The following is a 13,768-nucleotide window of genomic DNA, read 5'->3' as shown; positions in this document are numbered from 1 at the left end:
ACACCGAATAGGACAGGAGAAGAACTCCAGATATAACAAACTGACCCTAGCCCCCCGACACATAAACTACTGCAGCATAAATACTGGAGGCTGAGACAGGAGGGGTCAGGAGACACTGTGGCCCCATCCGAGGACACCCCCGGACAGGGCCAAACAGGAAGGATATAACCCCACCCACTTTGCCAAAGCACAGCCCCCACACCACTAGAGGGATATCTTCAACCACCAACTTACCATCCTGAGACCGAGTATAGCCCACAAAGATCTCCGCCATGGCACAACCCAAGGGGGGGCGCCAACCCAGACAGGATGACCACATCAGTGAATCAACCCACTCAGGTGACGCACCCCTTCCAGGGACGGCATGAGAGAGCCCCAGTAAGCCAGTGACTCAGCCCCTGTACGCAAATATGAACACCATGGGACCACACAGCTGTCATACCACTCAGGAAGGAGATGAGTTCTGTCTCCTAGAGATGAACGTACTTTGGTGCAAAAAGTGCAAATCAATCCCGGAACAACAGAAAAGGACCTTGTGAAGATGCTGGAGGAAACAGGTACAAAAGTAACTATATCCACAGTAAAACGAGTCCTATATCGACATAACCTGAAAGGCCACTCAGCAAGGAAGAAGCCACTGCTCCAAAACCGCCATAAAAAAGCCAGACTACATTTTGCAACTGGACATGAGGTCAAAAATCGTACTTTTTGAAGAAATGTCCTCTGATCTGATAAAACTAAAATAGAACTGTTTGGTGATAATGACCATCGTTATGTTTGGATGAAAAAGGGGGATGCTTGTAAGCCAAAGAACACCATTCCAACCGTGAAGCACAGGGGTGGCAGCTTCATGTTGTGGGGGTGCTTTGCTACAGGAGTGGTGCACTTCACAAAAAGGATGGCTTCATGAGGAAGGAAAATGATGTGGATATATTGAAGCAACATCTAAAGACATCAGTCAGGAAGTTGAAGCTTGGTCGCAAATGGGTCTTCCAAATGGACAATGACCCAAGCATACTTCCAAATTGTGGCAAAATGGCTTAAGGACAACAAAGTCAAGGTATTGGAGTGGCCATCACAAATCCCTGACCTCAATCCTGTAGAAAATGTGTGGGCAGAACTGAAAAGGCATGTGCGAGCAAGGAGGCCTACAAACCTGACTCAGTTACACCAGCTTTGTCAGGAGGAATGGGCCAAAATTCACCAAACTTATTGTGGGAAGCTTGTGGAAGGCTACCTCAAATGTTTGACCCAAGTTAAACAATTTAAAGGTGATGCTACCAAATACTAATTGAGTGTATGTAAACTTCTGACCCACTCGGAATGTGATGAAAGAAATCAAATCTGAAATAAATCATCCTCTCTACTATTATTCTGACATTTCACATTCTTAAAATAAAGTGGTGATCCTAAATGACCTAAAACAGGGGATTTTTACTAGGATTAAATGTGAAAATGGAGTTTACATACACCTTAGCCAAATACATTTAAACTTCTGACTTCAGCTGTATGTTATTCATTTTCTAAATGTATGATACGTTACGAATTCTAGCTAGGTGGCTATGTTACCAAGCTGGCTAACGTTAGCTAGGCCAGGGGTTAGGGTTAGGATTAAGTTCAGGAGTTAGGTTAAAGGGTTAGGGAAAGGGTTAGCTGAAAGGGTTAAGGTTAGGTTTAGGGGAAGGGTTAGCTAACACGCTAAGTAGTTAAAAAGTATCTAAACTATAGTAAGTAGTTGAAAAGTTGCTCATTAGCTAAAATTCTAAAGTTGTCTGTGATGAAATTCTAAATTGAGTTGCTAGACATTCATGTTCTACGCCTACCCATCCGACCAGACCAACCACCCTTCTGGCTTAATTAACATTACCAATAGTAACGTGACATACTAATTTGGTAGTCCCAGAATTACGTTTACTATGTTACATCTAGTCTATGGGACCAGGCTGCTTAGAAAAGTCCAGCTATCAGCAACAATCCCTCTTTGCTTTGTCTATAAATGTGCAGCCTATGATAATGTATCACACAATTCTCCAAAATCCATTACTATCCTTGAATATCAAAATCTGAACAACTGCCTAAGGCAGTAATAGCTATTAGGCTATTACTTCTTCATTAACTTTTTTAAATTCATCACGAGCATAGGCAACATATGGCGCATTTCCTGTATGGGGGTACCCGCAGTCCTTCTCCCGACAGGAGAGCAACGCCCCTCAATCGTATCTCCTCAGCACCACCCCTCATTCCAACCTGCCCCTCTCCTCTCAAAGGGATGCAAGGGAGTGACGCAGGATAGACGGGAAAACTGCGCCGAACCTCGAAGGAAAGATTGGATAGGGGTGATGCAATAAGACAAATTCTGGAAACACAAATGTAAATCACGGAACCTCCGTTCCCTAGAAAAGAGACCGAAGCACGGCCTGTTTGGTCAGTGAACGTGGATGCCAGACTCAAATGTTATCTATTTTACGCAGCCACTCACTAATGTTTTGTTGGATACGGCTCGAATTTGGACAATTGGAGGTAGGCGAAGCTTAGATATTCGTGTTGACTGTGTGTTTCTCATCGTGACCGATAATCCTTCTTCGAGTCAATTGAAGAGGTCTGAACCTTGAAGGGGATACAGGCCAATCCATCTATCGATTTGGAAATAAAATAATTTTATGGAGATACCTATTTTAACGACGTAACTTGTTTTTTTTTCTTCTGCGACTCAGGGTTGATACATTTCCAACTGATCCTTCGATTCAAATGTCAAAATAGTGTTATAGGCTATTGGTAGGCGAATTCATACATTTGCATCAGAAAGGAGGATTCGCCATACATACACCTTTTCGTAGCCAAACATTTTCAACATGAATTACCTGCGTCGTCGGCTGTCGGACAGCAATTTTATGTCCAATTTGCCAAATGGGTACATGACTGATCTACAACGCCCTGACCTGCCGCAGCAAGACCCTGCAGTAGTGTCGCCTGGACCACCGGAGAGGCGTCTGTCTACCAACCAGCAGTCGGAGGGCACTGGCAGCGGAGCCGGAGCTGGATTTTTATCTTCCTTTACTAAAGCTGTCAAACAAACCACTGCTGCTGTTGCTGAGAAAGTCACCGAGGTAGCAGACAAAGCAGGCGTTGCCTCTGGTGCCAAGATACTCCTGGTAATTGATGACCAACAAACAGACTGGTAAGGAGAGTACTGTGTAAGGTTGCACGTTATGGCCCATGTCTAGACTCAAATGGGTGTCAGTATGCTCCCAAGAAACATAACGTCATTAGGATATAATTCATCTTTACTATGGTCATAACACACAGGCACACATATCCTCACAAGGATAGTAAAACAAGGAATATTCTGACAAGTGGGGACATTTCGCCCGTCCCCACAAGGAAAAAAGTTATTTTAGGCTTAGGGGTTAAGTTTAGGGATAGGGTTACAATTAGGTTAGAATGTGTGGTTAGGTTAGGCGTTATGGTTGGGTTAGGGGTTAAGGGTTAGGATTTTGAATGCGAATCAATTGTTTGGTTCCCACAAGGATAGTAACACACACACAACGAGACCACATTTGACTAATTTAGCAGACGCTCTTATTTACAGGAGCAATTAGAGTTAAGTGCCTTTCACCTAGTCGGCTCCGGGATTCAAACCAGCGACCTTTCGGTTACTGTCCACACGCTCTTAACCGCCAGGCTACCTGCCGCCCAACTGCTGCATACTACAGTGTACACTGAGTGAATAAAACATTAGGAACACCTTCCTAATATTGAGTTGCACCCCCTTTTGCAATCAGAATAGCCTCAATTTGTTGGGGGATGGGCTCTACAAGGTGTCAAAAGCATTCCACAGGGATGCTGGCCAATGTTGACTCCAATGCTTCCCACAGTTGTGGATGTCCTTTGGGTGGTGGCCATTTTTGATACATACGGGAAACTGTTGAGCGTGAAAATCCAGCAGGGTTGCAGTTCTTGACACACTTCAACCGGTGCGCCTGGCACCTACTACCATACCCCGTTCAAAGGCGCTGAAATATTTTGTCTTGCCCATTCACCGTTTGAATGGCACACATACACAATCCATGTCGCAACTATCTCAAGGCTTAAAAATCATTATTTAACCTGTCTGCTCCCCTTCATCTACACTGATTGAAGTGGATTTAATGAGTGACATCAATAAGGGATCATAGCTTCACCAGGATTCCCCTGATTCACCTGGTCAGTCTATGTCATGGAAAGAGCAGGTGATCCTGATGTTTTGTACAATCAGTGTTGATCAATGCTATCCACAGTTATTATCACACCTACAGTGGGGCAAAAAAGTATTTAGTCAGCCACCAATTGTGCAAGTTCTCCCACTTAAAAAGATGAGAGAGGCCTGTAATTTTCATCATAGGTACACTTCAACGATGACAGACAAAATGAGAAACAAAAAAATCCTGAAAATCACATTGTAGGATTTTTAATGAATTTATTTGCAAATTATGGTGGAAAACAAGTATTTGGTCACCTACAAACAAGCAGGATTTCTGGCTCTCACAGACCTGTAACTTCTTCTTTAAGAGGCTCCTCTGTCCTCCACTCGTTACCTGTATTAATGGCACCTGTTTGAACTTGTTATCAGTATAAAAGACACCTGTCCACAACCTCAAACAGTCACACCCCAAACTCCACTATGGCCAAGACCAAAGAGCTGTCAAAGGACACCAGAAACAAAATTGTAGACCTGCACCAGGCTGGGAAGACTGAATCTGCAATAGGTAAGCAGCTTGGTTTGAAGAAATCAACTGTGGGAGCAATTATTAGGAAATGGAAGACATACAAGACCACTGATAATCTCCCTCGATCTGGGGCTCCACGCAAGATCTCACCCCGTGGGGTCAAAATGATCACAAGAACGGTGAGCAAAAATCCCAGAACCACACGGGGGACCTAATGAATGACCTGCAGAGAGCTGGGACCAAAGTAACAAAGCCTACCATCAGTAACACACTACACCGCCAGGGACTCAAATCCTGCAGGTTAAAAAATAAACATATCCAGGTGTTAGAATGGCCAAGTCAAAGTCCAGACCTGAATCCAATCGAGAATCTGTGGAAAGAACTGAAAACTGCTGTTCACAAATGCTCTCCATCCAACCTCACTAAGCTCGAGCTGTTTTGCAAGGAGGAATGGGAAAAAATGTCAGTCTCTCGATGTGCAAAACTGATAGAGACATACCCCAAGCGACTTACAGCTGTAATCGCAGCAAAAGGTGGCGCTACAAAGTATTAACTTAAGGGGGCTGAATAATTTTGCACGCCCAATTTTTCAGTTTTTGATTTGTTAAAAAAGTTTGAAATATCCAATAAATGTCGTTCCACTTCATGATTGTGTCCCACTTGTTGTTGATTCTTCACAAAAAAATACAGTTTTATATCTTTATGTTTGAAGCCTGAAATGTGGCAAAAGGTCGCAAAGTTCAAGGGGGCCGAATACTTTCGCAAGGCACTGTACTTATTTTCCACCATAATTTGCAAATAAATTCATTAAAAATCCTACAATGTGATTTTCAGATTTTTTTTCAAATTTTGTCTGTAATAGTTGAAGTGTACCTATGATGAAAATTACAGGCCTCTCTCATCTTTTTAAGTGGGAGAACTTGCACAATTGGTGGCTGACTAAATACTTTTTCGCCCCACTGTACATAGGCCACCGAAATAATGAAGATGTCTTGGGCAATGCAAATGGTGCAATTGCTCTTCTGCACCACCTGCACATTCCAGATAGCCTCACTTGTGCCAGGCATGGTAAACTAGCCTAGGCTACATATTCAAATGCTTCTGTCAGACCAAATTATGACGCATTCAGAATGTAATGTTTTTTGGTCTGCTTATCAGCCCATATGAGAGCCCCACTGATTAAGTATTTACCTTAGGCCAAAAGTGTAAGATACCATGATGATTTCTTGGTCCATGATAGTTCATGTTCCTTTCCAGTGTGTTAAACTGGGTCCGTTTTATTTGATAATACATGTATACCTACAGTTACTTCAGAAAGTATTCATACCCCTTGACTTATTTTACTTCTTGTTGTGTTACAGCCTGAATACAAAATCGATAAAGTAGATTTTCACCCATCTACACACAATACACCATAATGACAAAGTGAAAACATGTTATTAAATTTTTTAGCAAATTTATTGAAAATGAAATACAAAAATATCTCATTTACATAAGTATTCACACCCCTGACTCAATACATGTTAGAATCATCTTTGGCGGCGATTACAGCTGTGAGTTTTTCTGGGTAAGTCTCTAAGAGCTTTGCACACATGGATTGTACAATATTTGTTCATTATTCTTTCAAAAATTCTTAAAACTCTGTTCTGTTGGTTGTTGATCATTGCTAGACAGCCATTTTCAAGTCTTGCCATAGATTTTCACGACGATTTAAGTCAAAACTATGACTAGGCCACTCTGGAACATTCAATGATATCTTGGTAAGCAACTCCATTGTATATTTGGGCTTGTGTTTTAGGTTATTGTCTTGCTGAAATGTGAATTTGTCTCTTTGTTGGAAGGCAGACTGAACCAGGTTCTCCTCTAGAATTCTGCCTGTGCTTAGAACACTTTGTATTCAAGTTAATTTCTTTGACACATTTTTTGCTGTTTTACTTTAGTGCCTATTGCAACAGGATGCTTGTTTTCAAATATTTTTATTCTGTACAGACTTCCTTCTTTTCACTCTGTCATTTAGGTTAGTATTGTAGAGTAACTACAATGTTGTCGATCCATCCTCAGTTTTTTCCTATCACAGCCATCAAACTCTGTAACTGTTTACAGTCGCCATTGGTCTCATGGCGACGTCCCTGAGCGGTTTCCTTCCTCTCCAGAAATTGAGTTAGGAAGGACGCCTGTATCTTTGTAGTGACAGGGTGCATCGATACACCATCCAAAGTGCAATTAATAACTTCACCATGTACAAAGGGATATTCAAGGTCTGCTTTTTTACCCATCTACCAATAGGTGTACTTATTTGCCAGTCGTTGGATAACCACCTTGGTCTTTGTGGTTGAATTGAAGTTTGAAATTCACTGCTTGACTGAGGGACCTTACAGTATCAGTGCCTTCGGAAAATATTCAGACCCCTTAACTTTATCCACATTTTGTTACATTACAACCTTATCCTAAAATGTATTAAACTGTTTTTTTCTTCATCAATCCTATACACAACATCCATAATGACAAAGCGAATACAGGTTTTTAGAAATTTAGAATTTTTTTTGAAAAAAAACGTATGTATATAATTATTCAGACCCTTTGCGATGAGACTTGAAATTGAGCTCAGGTGAATCCTGTTTTCATTGATCATCCTTGATATGTTTATACAACTTGATTGGAGTCCACCTGTGGTAAATTAAATTTATTGGACATGATTTGAAAAGATGCACACCTCTCTATATTCTGTAAGTTCCAACAGTTGGCAGTGCATGTCAGAACAAAAACCAAGCCATGAGTTAGAAGGACTTGTCCATAGAGCTCCGAAACAGGATTGTTTTCGAGTCACAGATCTGGGGAAGGGTACCAAAAAATGTCTGCAGCGTTGAAGGTCCCAAAGAACACAGTGGCCACAATCATTCATAAATGGAAGAAGTTTTGAACCACCAAGACTCTTCCTAGAGTTGGTCGCCCGGCCAAACTGAGCAGTTGGAGGAGAAGGGCCTTGGTCAGTGAGGTGACCAAGAACCCAATGGGCACTCCTCAATCCTGACTATCCTGACCCCATCCTGACTCAATCCTGTCTCCCAGTCCCTGCCGCTGAAAAGCATCCCCACAGCATGATCCTGCCACCACCATGCTTCACCGTAGGGATGGTGCCAGATTTCCTTCAGACGTGACACTTGGCTTTCAGGCCAGAGTTCAATATTGTTTCATCAGACCAGAGAATTTTGTTTCTCATGGTCTGAGAGTCCTTTAGGTGCCTTTTGGCAAACTCTAAGCAGGCTGTCATGTGCCTTTTACTGAGGAGTGGCTTCTGTCTGGCCACTCTACCATAAAGGCCTGATTGCTAGAGTGCTACAGAGATGGTTGTCCTTCTGGAAGTTTCTCCCATCTCCACATAGGAACTCTAGGACTCTGTCAGAGTGACCATCAGGTTCTTGGTCACCACCCTGACCAAGGCCCTTCTCCTCCAATTGCTCAGTTTGGCCGGACGACCAGCTTAAGGAAGAGTCTTGGTGGTCTGAAACTTCTTCCATTTAAGAATGGAGGCCACAGTTTTTTTTAAATACATTTTCAAAGATTTCTAAAAACCTGTTTTCGCTTTGTCATTTTGGGATAATGTGTGTAGATTGATGAGGAAAATCTTCTATTTGATCTATTTTAGAACAAGGCAGTAACGTAACAAAATGTGGAAAAAGTCAAGGGGTCTGAATACTTTCCGAACATACTGTAATTGTTTGTGTAGGGTACAGAGAAGAGTTAGTCATTAAAAAATAATGTCACACTTTATTATTTCATACAGAGGGAGTCCATGCAACTTATTATGTGACTTGTTAAGCACATTTTTACTCCAGAATTTATTTAGGCTTGCCATAAAAATTGGGTTGAATACTTATTGACTCAGCTTGTCATTTTTGTATTAATTTGTAAACAGGCTGTAACACAACAAAATGTGAAAAAAGGTCAAGGGGTGTGAATACTTTCTGAAGGCACTGTACATCGAGTATGCTTGTGAAATAGCATTACAAAACTACTCTCCAAAGTAGTCCTAGTTTTTATGCAATTAAAATATTTTCTCTTGCCTTTCTTCTCTAGGGTAAAGGTCTTCAAAGGTAAAAAGGTTCATGGTGAATTCGACATTAAGGTGGAACAGGTGGGTTGCTCGTTCACCTTTGTTATTTTAATTGTATATTTGATATCAGAGATGGAGAGAGGAGATTTGAGGTTATAGAACAGCCAATGAAACTCACAGGTCATCTCATGATGGGTTTTATTGAGTACAGGGCTTGAACCACACAGATAGACAACCCCTGCATCTACACTCTTAGAAAAAAAGGTGCTATCTAGAACCTAAAACGCTTCTTCAGCTGTCGCCAAAGGGGAACCCTTTTTAAAATATTTTTTGGTTCCAGGTAGAACTCTTTTGGGTTCCATGTAAAAACCCTATACACAGAGGTTTCTACATGGAACCCAAAATAGGTATACCCGGAACCAAAAAGGGTTTTTCAAAGGGAACAGCTGAAGAACCCGTTTGAAACCGTTTTTTCTAGGAGCGTACATGGGTGCTGCACACCTGCACTTACTGTATGCAATAAACAATGATTCAAAGAAATCCCAAGACATGCACATACTGTATAGTTGAACTATGTTAAGTGGACTGACAGTTGGATAATTATCAAGTGAGATAATAATGTTGTCATATTTGTCAAATATATTGAGGAAATAGGTCACTCTGAATCTGCTAACAATATCCATGGAAAATAAAATGATCTCATGGACCCCAAAACATTTATACCCTGTGGTGGCTTAATAGAACAATGAAGTTAATGCTACCCTCTGTGCTTTGTAAAAGGAGACTTGAAAATGCTTCTGGATTATTTTCTCTACCGGCATTTTCAATGTCTCCTATTTCTGTCCGCTCCTTTTATGTTGCATTAGAGTGTTTCCACTATGCACCCCATGAGTCTCAGCAGGAAGAGCCCTGTGCAATGAATGTCTCATTATCTGTGGAGGTGATAATGGCTACCTTCTGCCTCAGTTTTTGGGGACAAAGCCATTGAAGTAATACAGTAGTTCACTCCAAAATCAAAGTCTGTCAGACAAATCTGATCTCTTAAGTGGGCTAATGTGAAGATGAATCAATGTTCCACACCATCTATTTTGTAGAGCCACCTGTCTCAACTCCAAAGAAATGGAAAAAATCTAATTTCATCAAGCCTGGAAAACATAGATTTTTGCAGTGAACTATAACTTTAATATGTCCCTGTTATGATCACATTGAGGTTTGACTGGGATTGACACGGATGTTGTCCACTCAGGCTGACTTCTCTGAAATCGACCTAATAGCGCATGCTACAGGGGGCTATAGTGTTGATATCGAAGCAATCCGGAATGGAACCAAGGTCACCAAGTAAGTCTACTGTACATCCTTTGAATACAGTGTTCTACATGATGTTTAAGATAATCAGACACAAATATCTATCATGACACAAGGCTAGACCCAGATGCAGACACATGAGGCAGATTGTTGGAGTCTTACAATATTTATTAATCCAAAAGGGTAATGCAAGAGAATGGTCGTGGACAGTCAAATGGGTCAAAACCAGTTCAAAAGGTCCAAAAGGTCCAAAAGGTACCAGAGGGCAGGCAGAATCAAGGTCAGGGCAGGCAGGATCAAGGTCAGGGCAGGCAGGATGATCAAGCAGGTGGGAAAGTAGTCCAGAGTCAGGCAGGGGTCAAAACCGGGAAGACTATAAACTAGAGAATAGCAAAAGGAGAACGGTAAAAACACGCTGGTTGACTTGACTAACATACAAGACGAACTGGCACAGAGAGACAGGAAACACAGGGATAAATACACTGGGGAAAATAAGCGACACCTGGAGGGGGTGGAGACAATCACAGGAACAGGTGAAACAGATCAGGGCGTGACAATATCATAAGTGTGTCCTGATTGCTTATGTTACAAGATATGCATGATTCTTGTAATTTTCAAGTGCAAAAGCCAGAATAAAATGTTGACATGTCTGTTTGAATATAATGTATTGGTAATGTGTGATTTAAACATTTTCCAAGGTGTTTCCGGCCAGACTTTGTGCTGGTTAGGCAGCATGCCTTCAGTATGGCCAAGAATGGAGACCACCGACACATAGTGATTGGGTTACAGTATGCTGGTCTCGCGGGTGTAAACTCTCTACACTCTGTCTACAACTTCTGTGACAAACCATGGGTGGTAAGCGTGGCAATATAAAGCAGATTCAATTTTTTGTTATTTGCTTTCTGAGCCTAATCTAATTCAAGTAAACAGCCATGACTGCTAGACAGATCATGACTTTTGATTTAACTGAAAAGGTCACCTCTTGTGTATTATCGTGTCTCGTTTCAGTTTGCTAATATGGTGAGATTGTACAAGCAACTTGGACCAGAGGAATTCCCACTGATCGAGCAGGTTTACTATCCCAACCACAGAGAAATGGTGGGTGTTCTGCCATCTGCTTCCCTCTACTCCTCCCCCACCACGACATGGCCATGTTTTCACACTAAACAGACCTAAGCAAAGACTATTAGGTGGCCCTTCTGTTTGAATAACACATTTCTGTGTCCAGTAAGAAAAGGGCAAAGGAGTAGCTAGCACACATCAATAATCCATCTCAGATCTATCACAACAATCAATCTTAACATTGTCTTTGATCAGACTGAGGGTTCATGTGTACAGGTTGCAGTAGAGCCAGAGTGGGTTTGATTATTCCTGCGCCCTATGGATCCCCTCAGTAGCGCTGCAATGAGATCAGTGTCTGTGCAGCCGCAGTGCTGCCCCCCTCCACACCTGCAGTCGCTGGCCTGCTCTCGGCGCAGCTCGCCTCAATGATCAACATGAATCGCTCCATTACTCTGAAAGTTTTACTGCTGCTGTTTGGGCTCATGATGCCAAATCAAATCAAATCAAATCACATTTTATTTGTCACATACACATGCTTAGCAGATGTTAATGCGAGTGTAGCGAAATGCTTGTGCTTCTAGTTCCGACAATGCAGTAATAACGAACAAGTAATCTAACTAACAATTCCAAAAAACTACTGTCTTATACACAGTGTAAGGGGATAAAGAATATGTACATAAGGATATATGAATGAGTGATGGTACAGAGCAGCATAGGCAAGATACAGTAGATGATATCAAGTACAGTATAACATATGAGATGAGTATGTAAACAAAGTGGCATAGTTAAAGTGGCTAGTGATACATGTATTACATAAGGATGCAGTCGATGATATAGAGTACAGTATATACGTATGCATATGAGATGAATAATGTAGGGTAAGTAACATTATATAAGGTAGCATTGTTTAAAGTGGCTAGTGATATATTTACATCATTTCCCATCAAATCCCATTATTAAAGTGGCTGGAGTTGAGTCAGTGTCATTGACAGTGTGTTGGCAGCAGCCACTCAATGTTAGTGGTGGCTGTTTAACAGTCTGATGGCCTTGAGATAGAAGCTGTTTTTCAGTCTCTCGGTCCCAGCTTTGATGCACCTGTACTGACCTCGCCTTCTGGATGACAGCAGGGTGAACAGGCAGTGGCTCGGGTGGTTGATGTCCTTGATGATCTTTATGGCCTTCCTGTAGCATCGGGTGGTGTAGGTGTCCTGGAGGGCAGGTAGTTTGCCCCCGGTGATGCGTTGTGCAGACCTCACTACCCTCTGGAGAGCCTTACGGTTGAGGTCGGTGCAGTTGCCATACCAGGCGGTGATACAGCCCGCCAGGATGCTCTCGATTGTGCATCTGTAGAAGTTTGTGAGTGCTTTTGGTGACAAGCCGAATTTCTTCAGCCTCCTGAGGTTGAAGAGGCGCTGCTGCGCATTCTTCACGATGCTGTCTGTGTGAGTGGACCAATTCAGTTTGTCTGTGATGTGTATGCCGAGGAACTTAAAACTTGCTACCCTCTCCACTACTGTTCCATCGATGTGGATAGGGGGGTGTTCCCTCTGCTGTTTCCTGAAGTCCACAATCATCTCCTTAGTTTTGTTGACGTTGAGTGTGAGGTTATTTTCCTGACACCACACTCCGAGGGCCCTCACCTCCTCCCTGTAGGCCGTCTCGTCGTTGTTGGTAATCAAGCCTACCACTGTTGTGTCGTCCGCAAACTTGATGATTGAGTTGGAGGCGTGCGTGGCCACGCAGTCGTGGGTGAACAGGGAGTACAGGAGAGGGCTCAGAACGCACCCTTGTGGGGCCCCAGTGTTGAGGATCAGCGGGGAGGAGATGTTGTTGCCTACCCTCACCACCTGGGGGCGGCCCGTCAGGAAGTCCAGTACCCAGTTGCACAGGGCGGGGTCGAGACCCAGGGTCTCGAGCTTGATGACGAGCTTGGAGGGTACTATGGTGTTGAATGCCGAGCTGTAGTCGATGAACAGCATTCTCACATAGGTATTCCTCTTGTCCAGATGGGTTAGGGCAGTGTGCAGTGTGGTTGAGATTGCATCGTCTGTGGACCTATTTGGGCGGTAAGCAAATTGGAGTGGGTCTAGGGTGTCAGGTAGGGTGGAGGTGATATGGTCCTTGACTAGTCTCTCAAAGCACTTCATGATGACGGATGTGAGTGCTACGGGGCGGTAGTCGTTTAGCTCAGTTACCTTAGCTTTCTTGGGAACAGGAACAATGGTGGCCCTCTTGAAGCATGTGGGAACAGCAGACTGGTATAGGGGTTGATTGAATATGTCCGTAAACACACCGGCCAGCTGGTCTGCGCATGCTCTGAGGGCGCGGCTGGGGATGCCGTCTGGGCCTGCAGCCTTGCGAGGGTTAACACGTTTAAATGTCTTACTCACCTCGGCTGCAGTGAAGGAGAGACCGCATGTTTTCGTTGCAGGCCGTGTCAGTGGCACTGTATTGTCCTCAAAGCGGGCAAAAAAGTTATTTAGTCTGCCTGGGAGCAAGACATCCTGGTCCGTGACTGGGCTGGATTTCTTCCTGTAGTCCGTGATTGACTGTAGACCCTGCCACATACCTCTTGTGTCTGAGCCGTTGAATTGAGATTCTACTTTGTCTCTGTACTGGCGCTTAGCTTGTTTGATAGCCT

The 13,768-nt window shown here is 43.0% G+C and overlaps 1 protein-coding gene across 2 annotated transcripts in view; it reads left to right on the top strand.

The window, feature by feature from the left end:
- The first annotated feature begins 2,207 nt into the window (after positions 1 to 2,207).
- Positions 2,208 to 13,768, top strand: part of LOC109879031 (synapsin-1-like) — a 37,339-nt gene continuing 25,778 nt past the window's right edge. For both annotated transcript variants that reach the window (XM_020471233.2, XM_020471228.2), the window contains exons 1-5: positions 2,208 to 3,178; positions 8,784 to 8,841; positions 10,007 to 10,098; positions 10,764 to 10,920; positions 11,074 to 11,163. In XM_020471233.2, coding sequence (XP_020326822.1) covers positions 2,853 to 3,178; positions 8,784 to 8,841; positions 10,007 to 10,098; positions 10,764 to 10,920; positions 11,074 to 11,163 — 723 coding nt within the window. In that variant the 5' untranslated portion in view covers positions 2,208 to 2,852. The remainder of the gene's footprint in view (positions 3,179 to 8,783; positions 8,842 to 10,006; positions 10,099 to 10,763; positions 10,921 to 11,073; positions 11,164 to 13,768) is intronic.

The sequence above is a fragment of the Oncorhynchus kisutch genome, linkage group LG3 (assembly GCF_002021735.2).
Source record: "Oncorhynchus kisutch isolate 150728-3 linkage group LG3, Okis_V2, whole genome shotgun sequence".
Classification (NCBI taxonomy): Eukaryota; Metazoa; Chordata; class Actinopteri; order Salmoniformes; family Salmonidae; genus Oncorhynchus; species Oncorhynchus kisutch.
The sequence above is the reverse complement of the archived record's forward strand: the minus strand, read 5'-3'. Positions and strand labels throughout refer to the sequence as shown.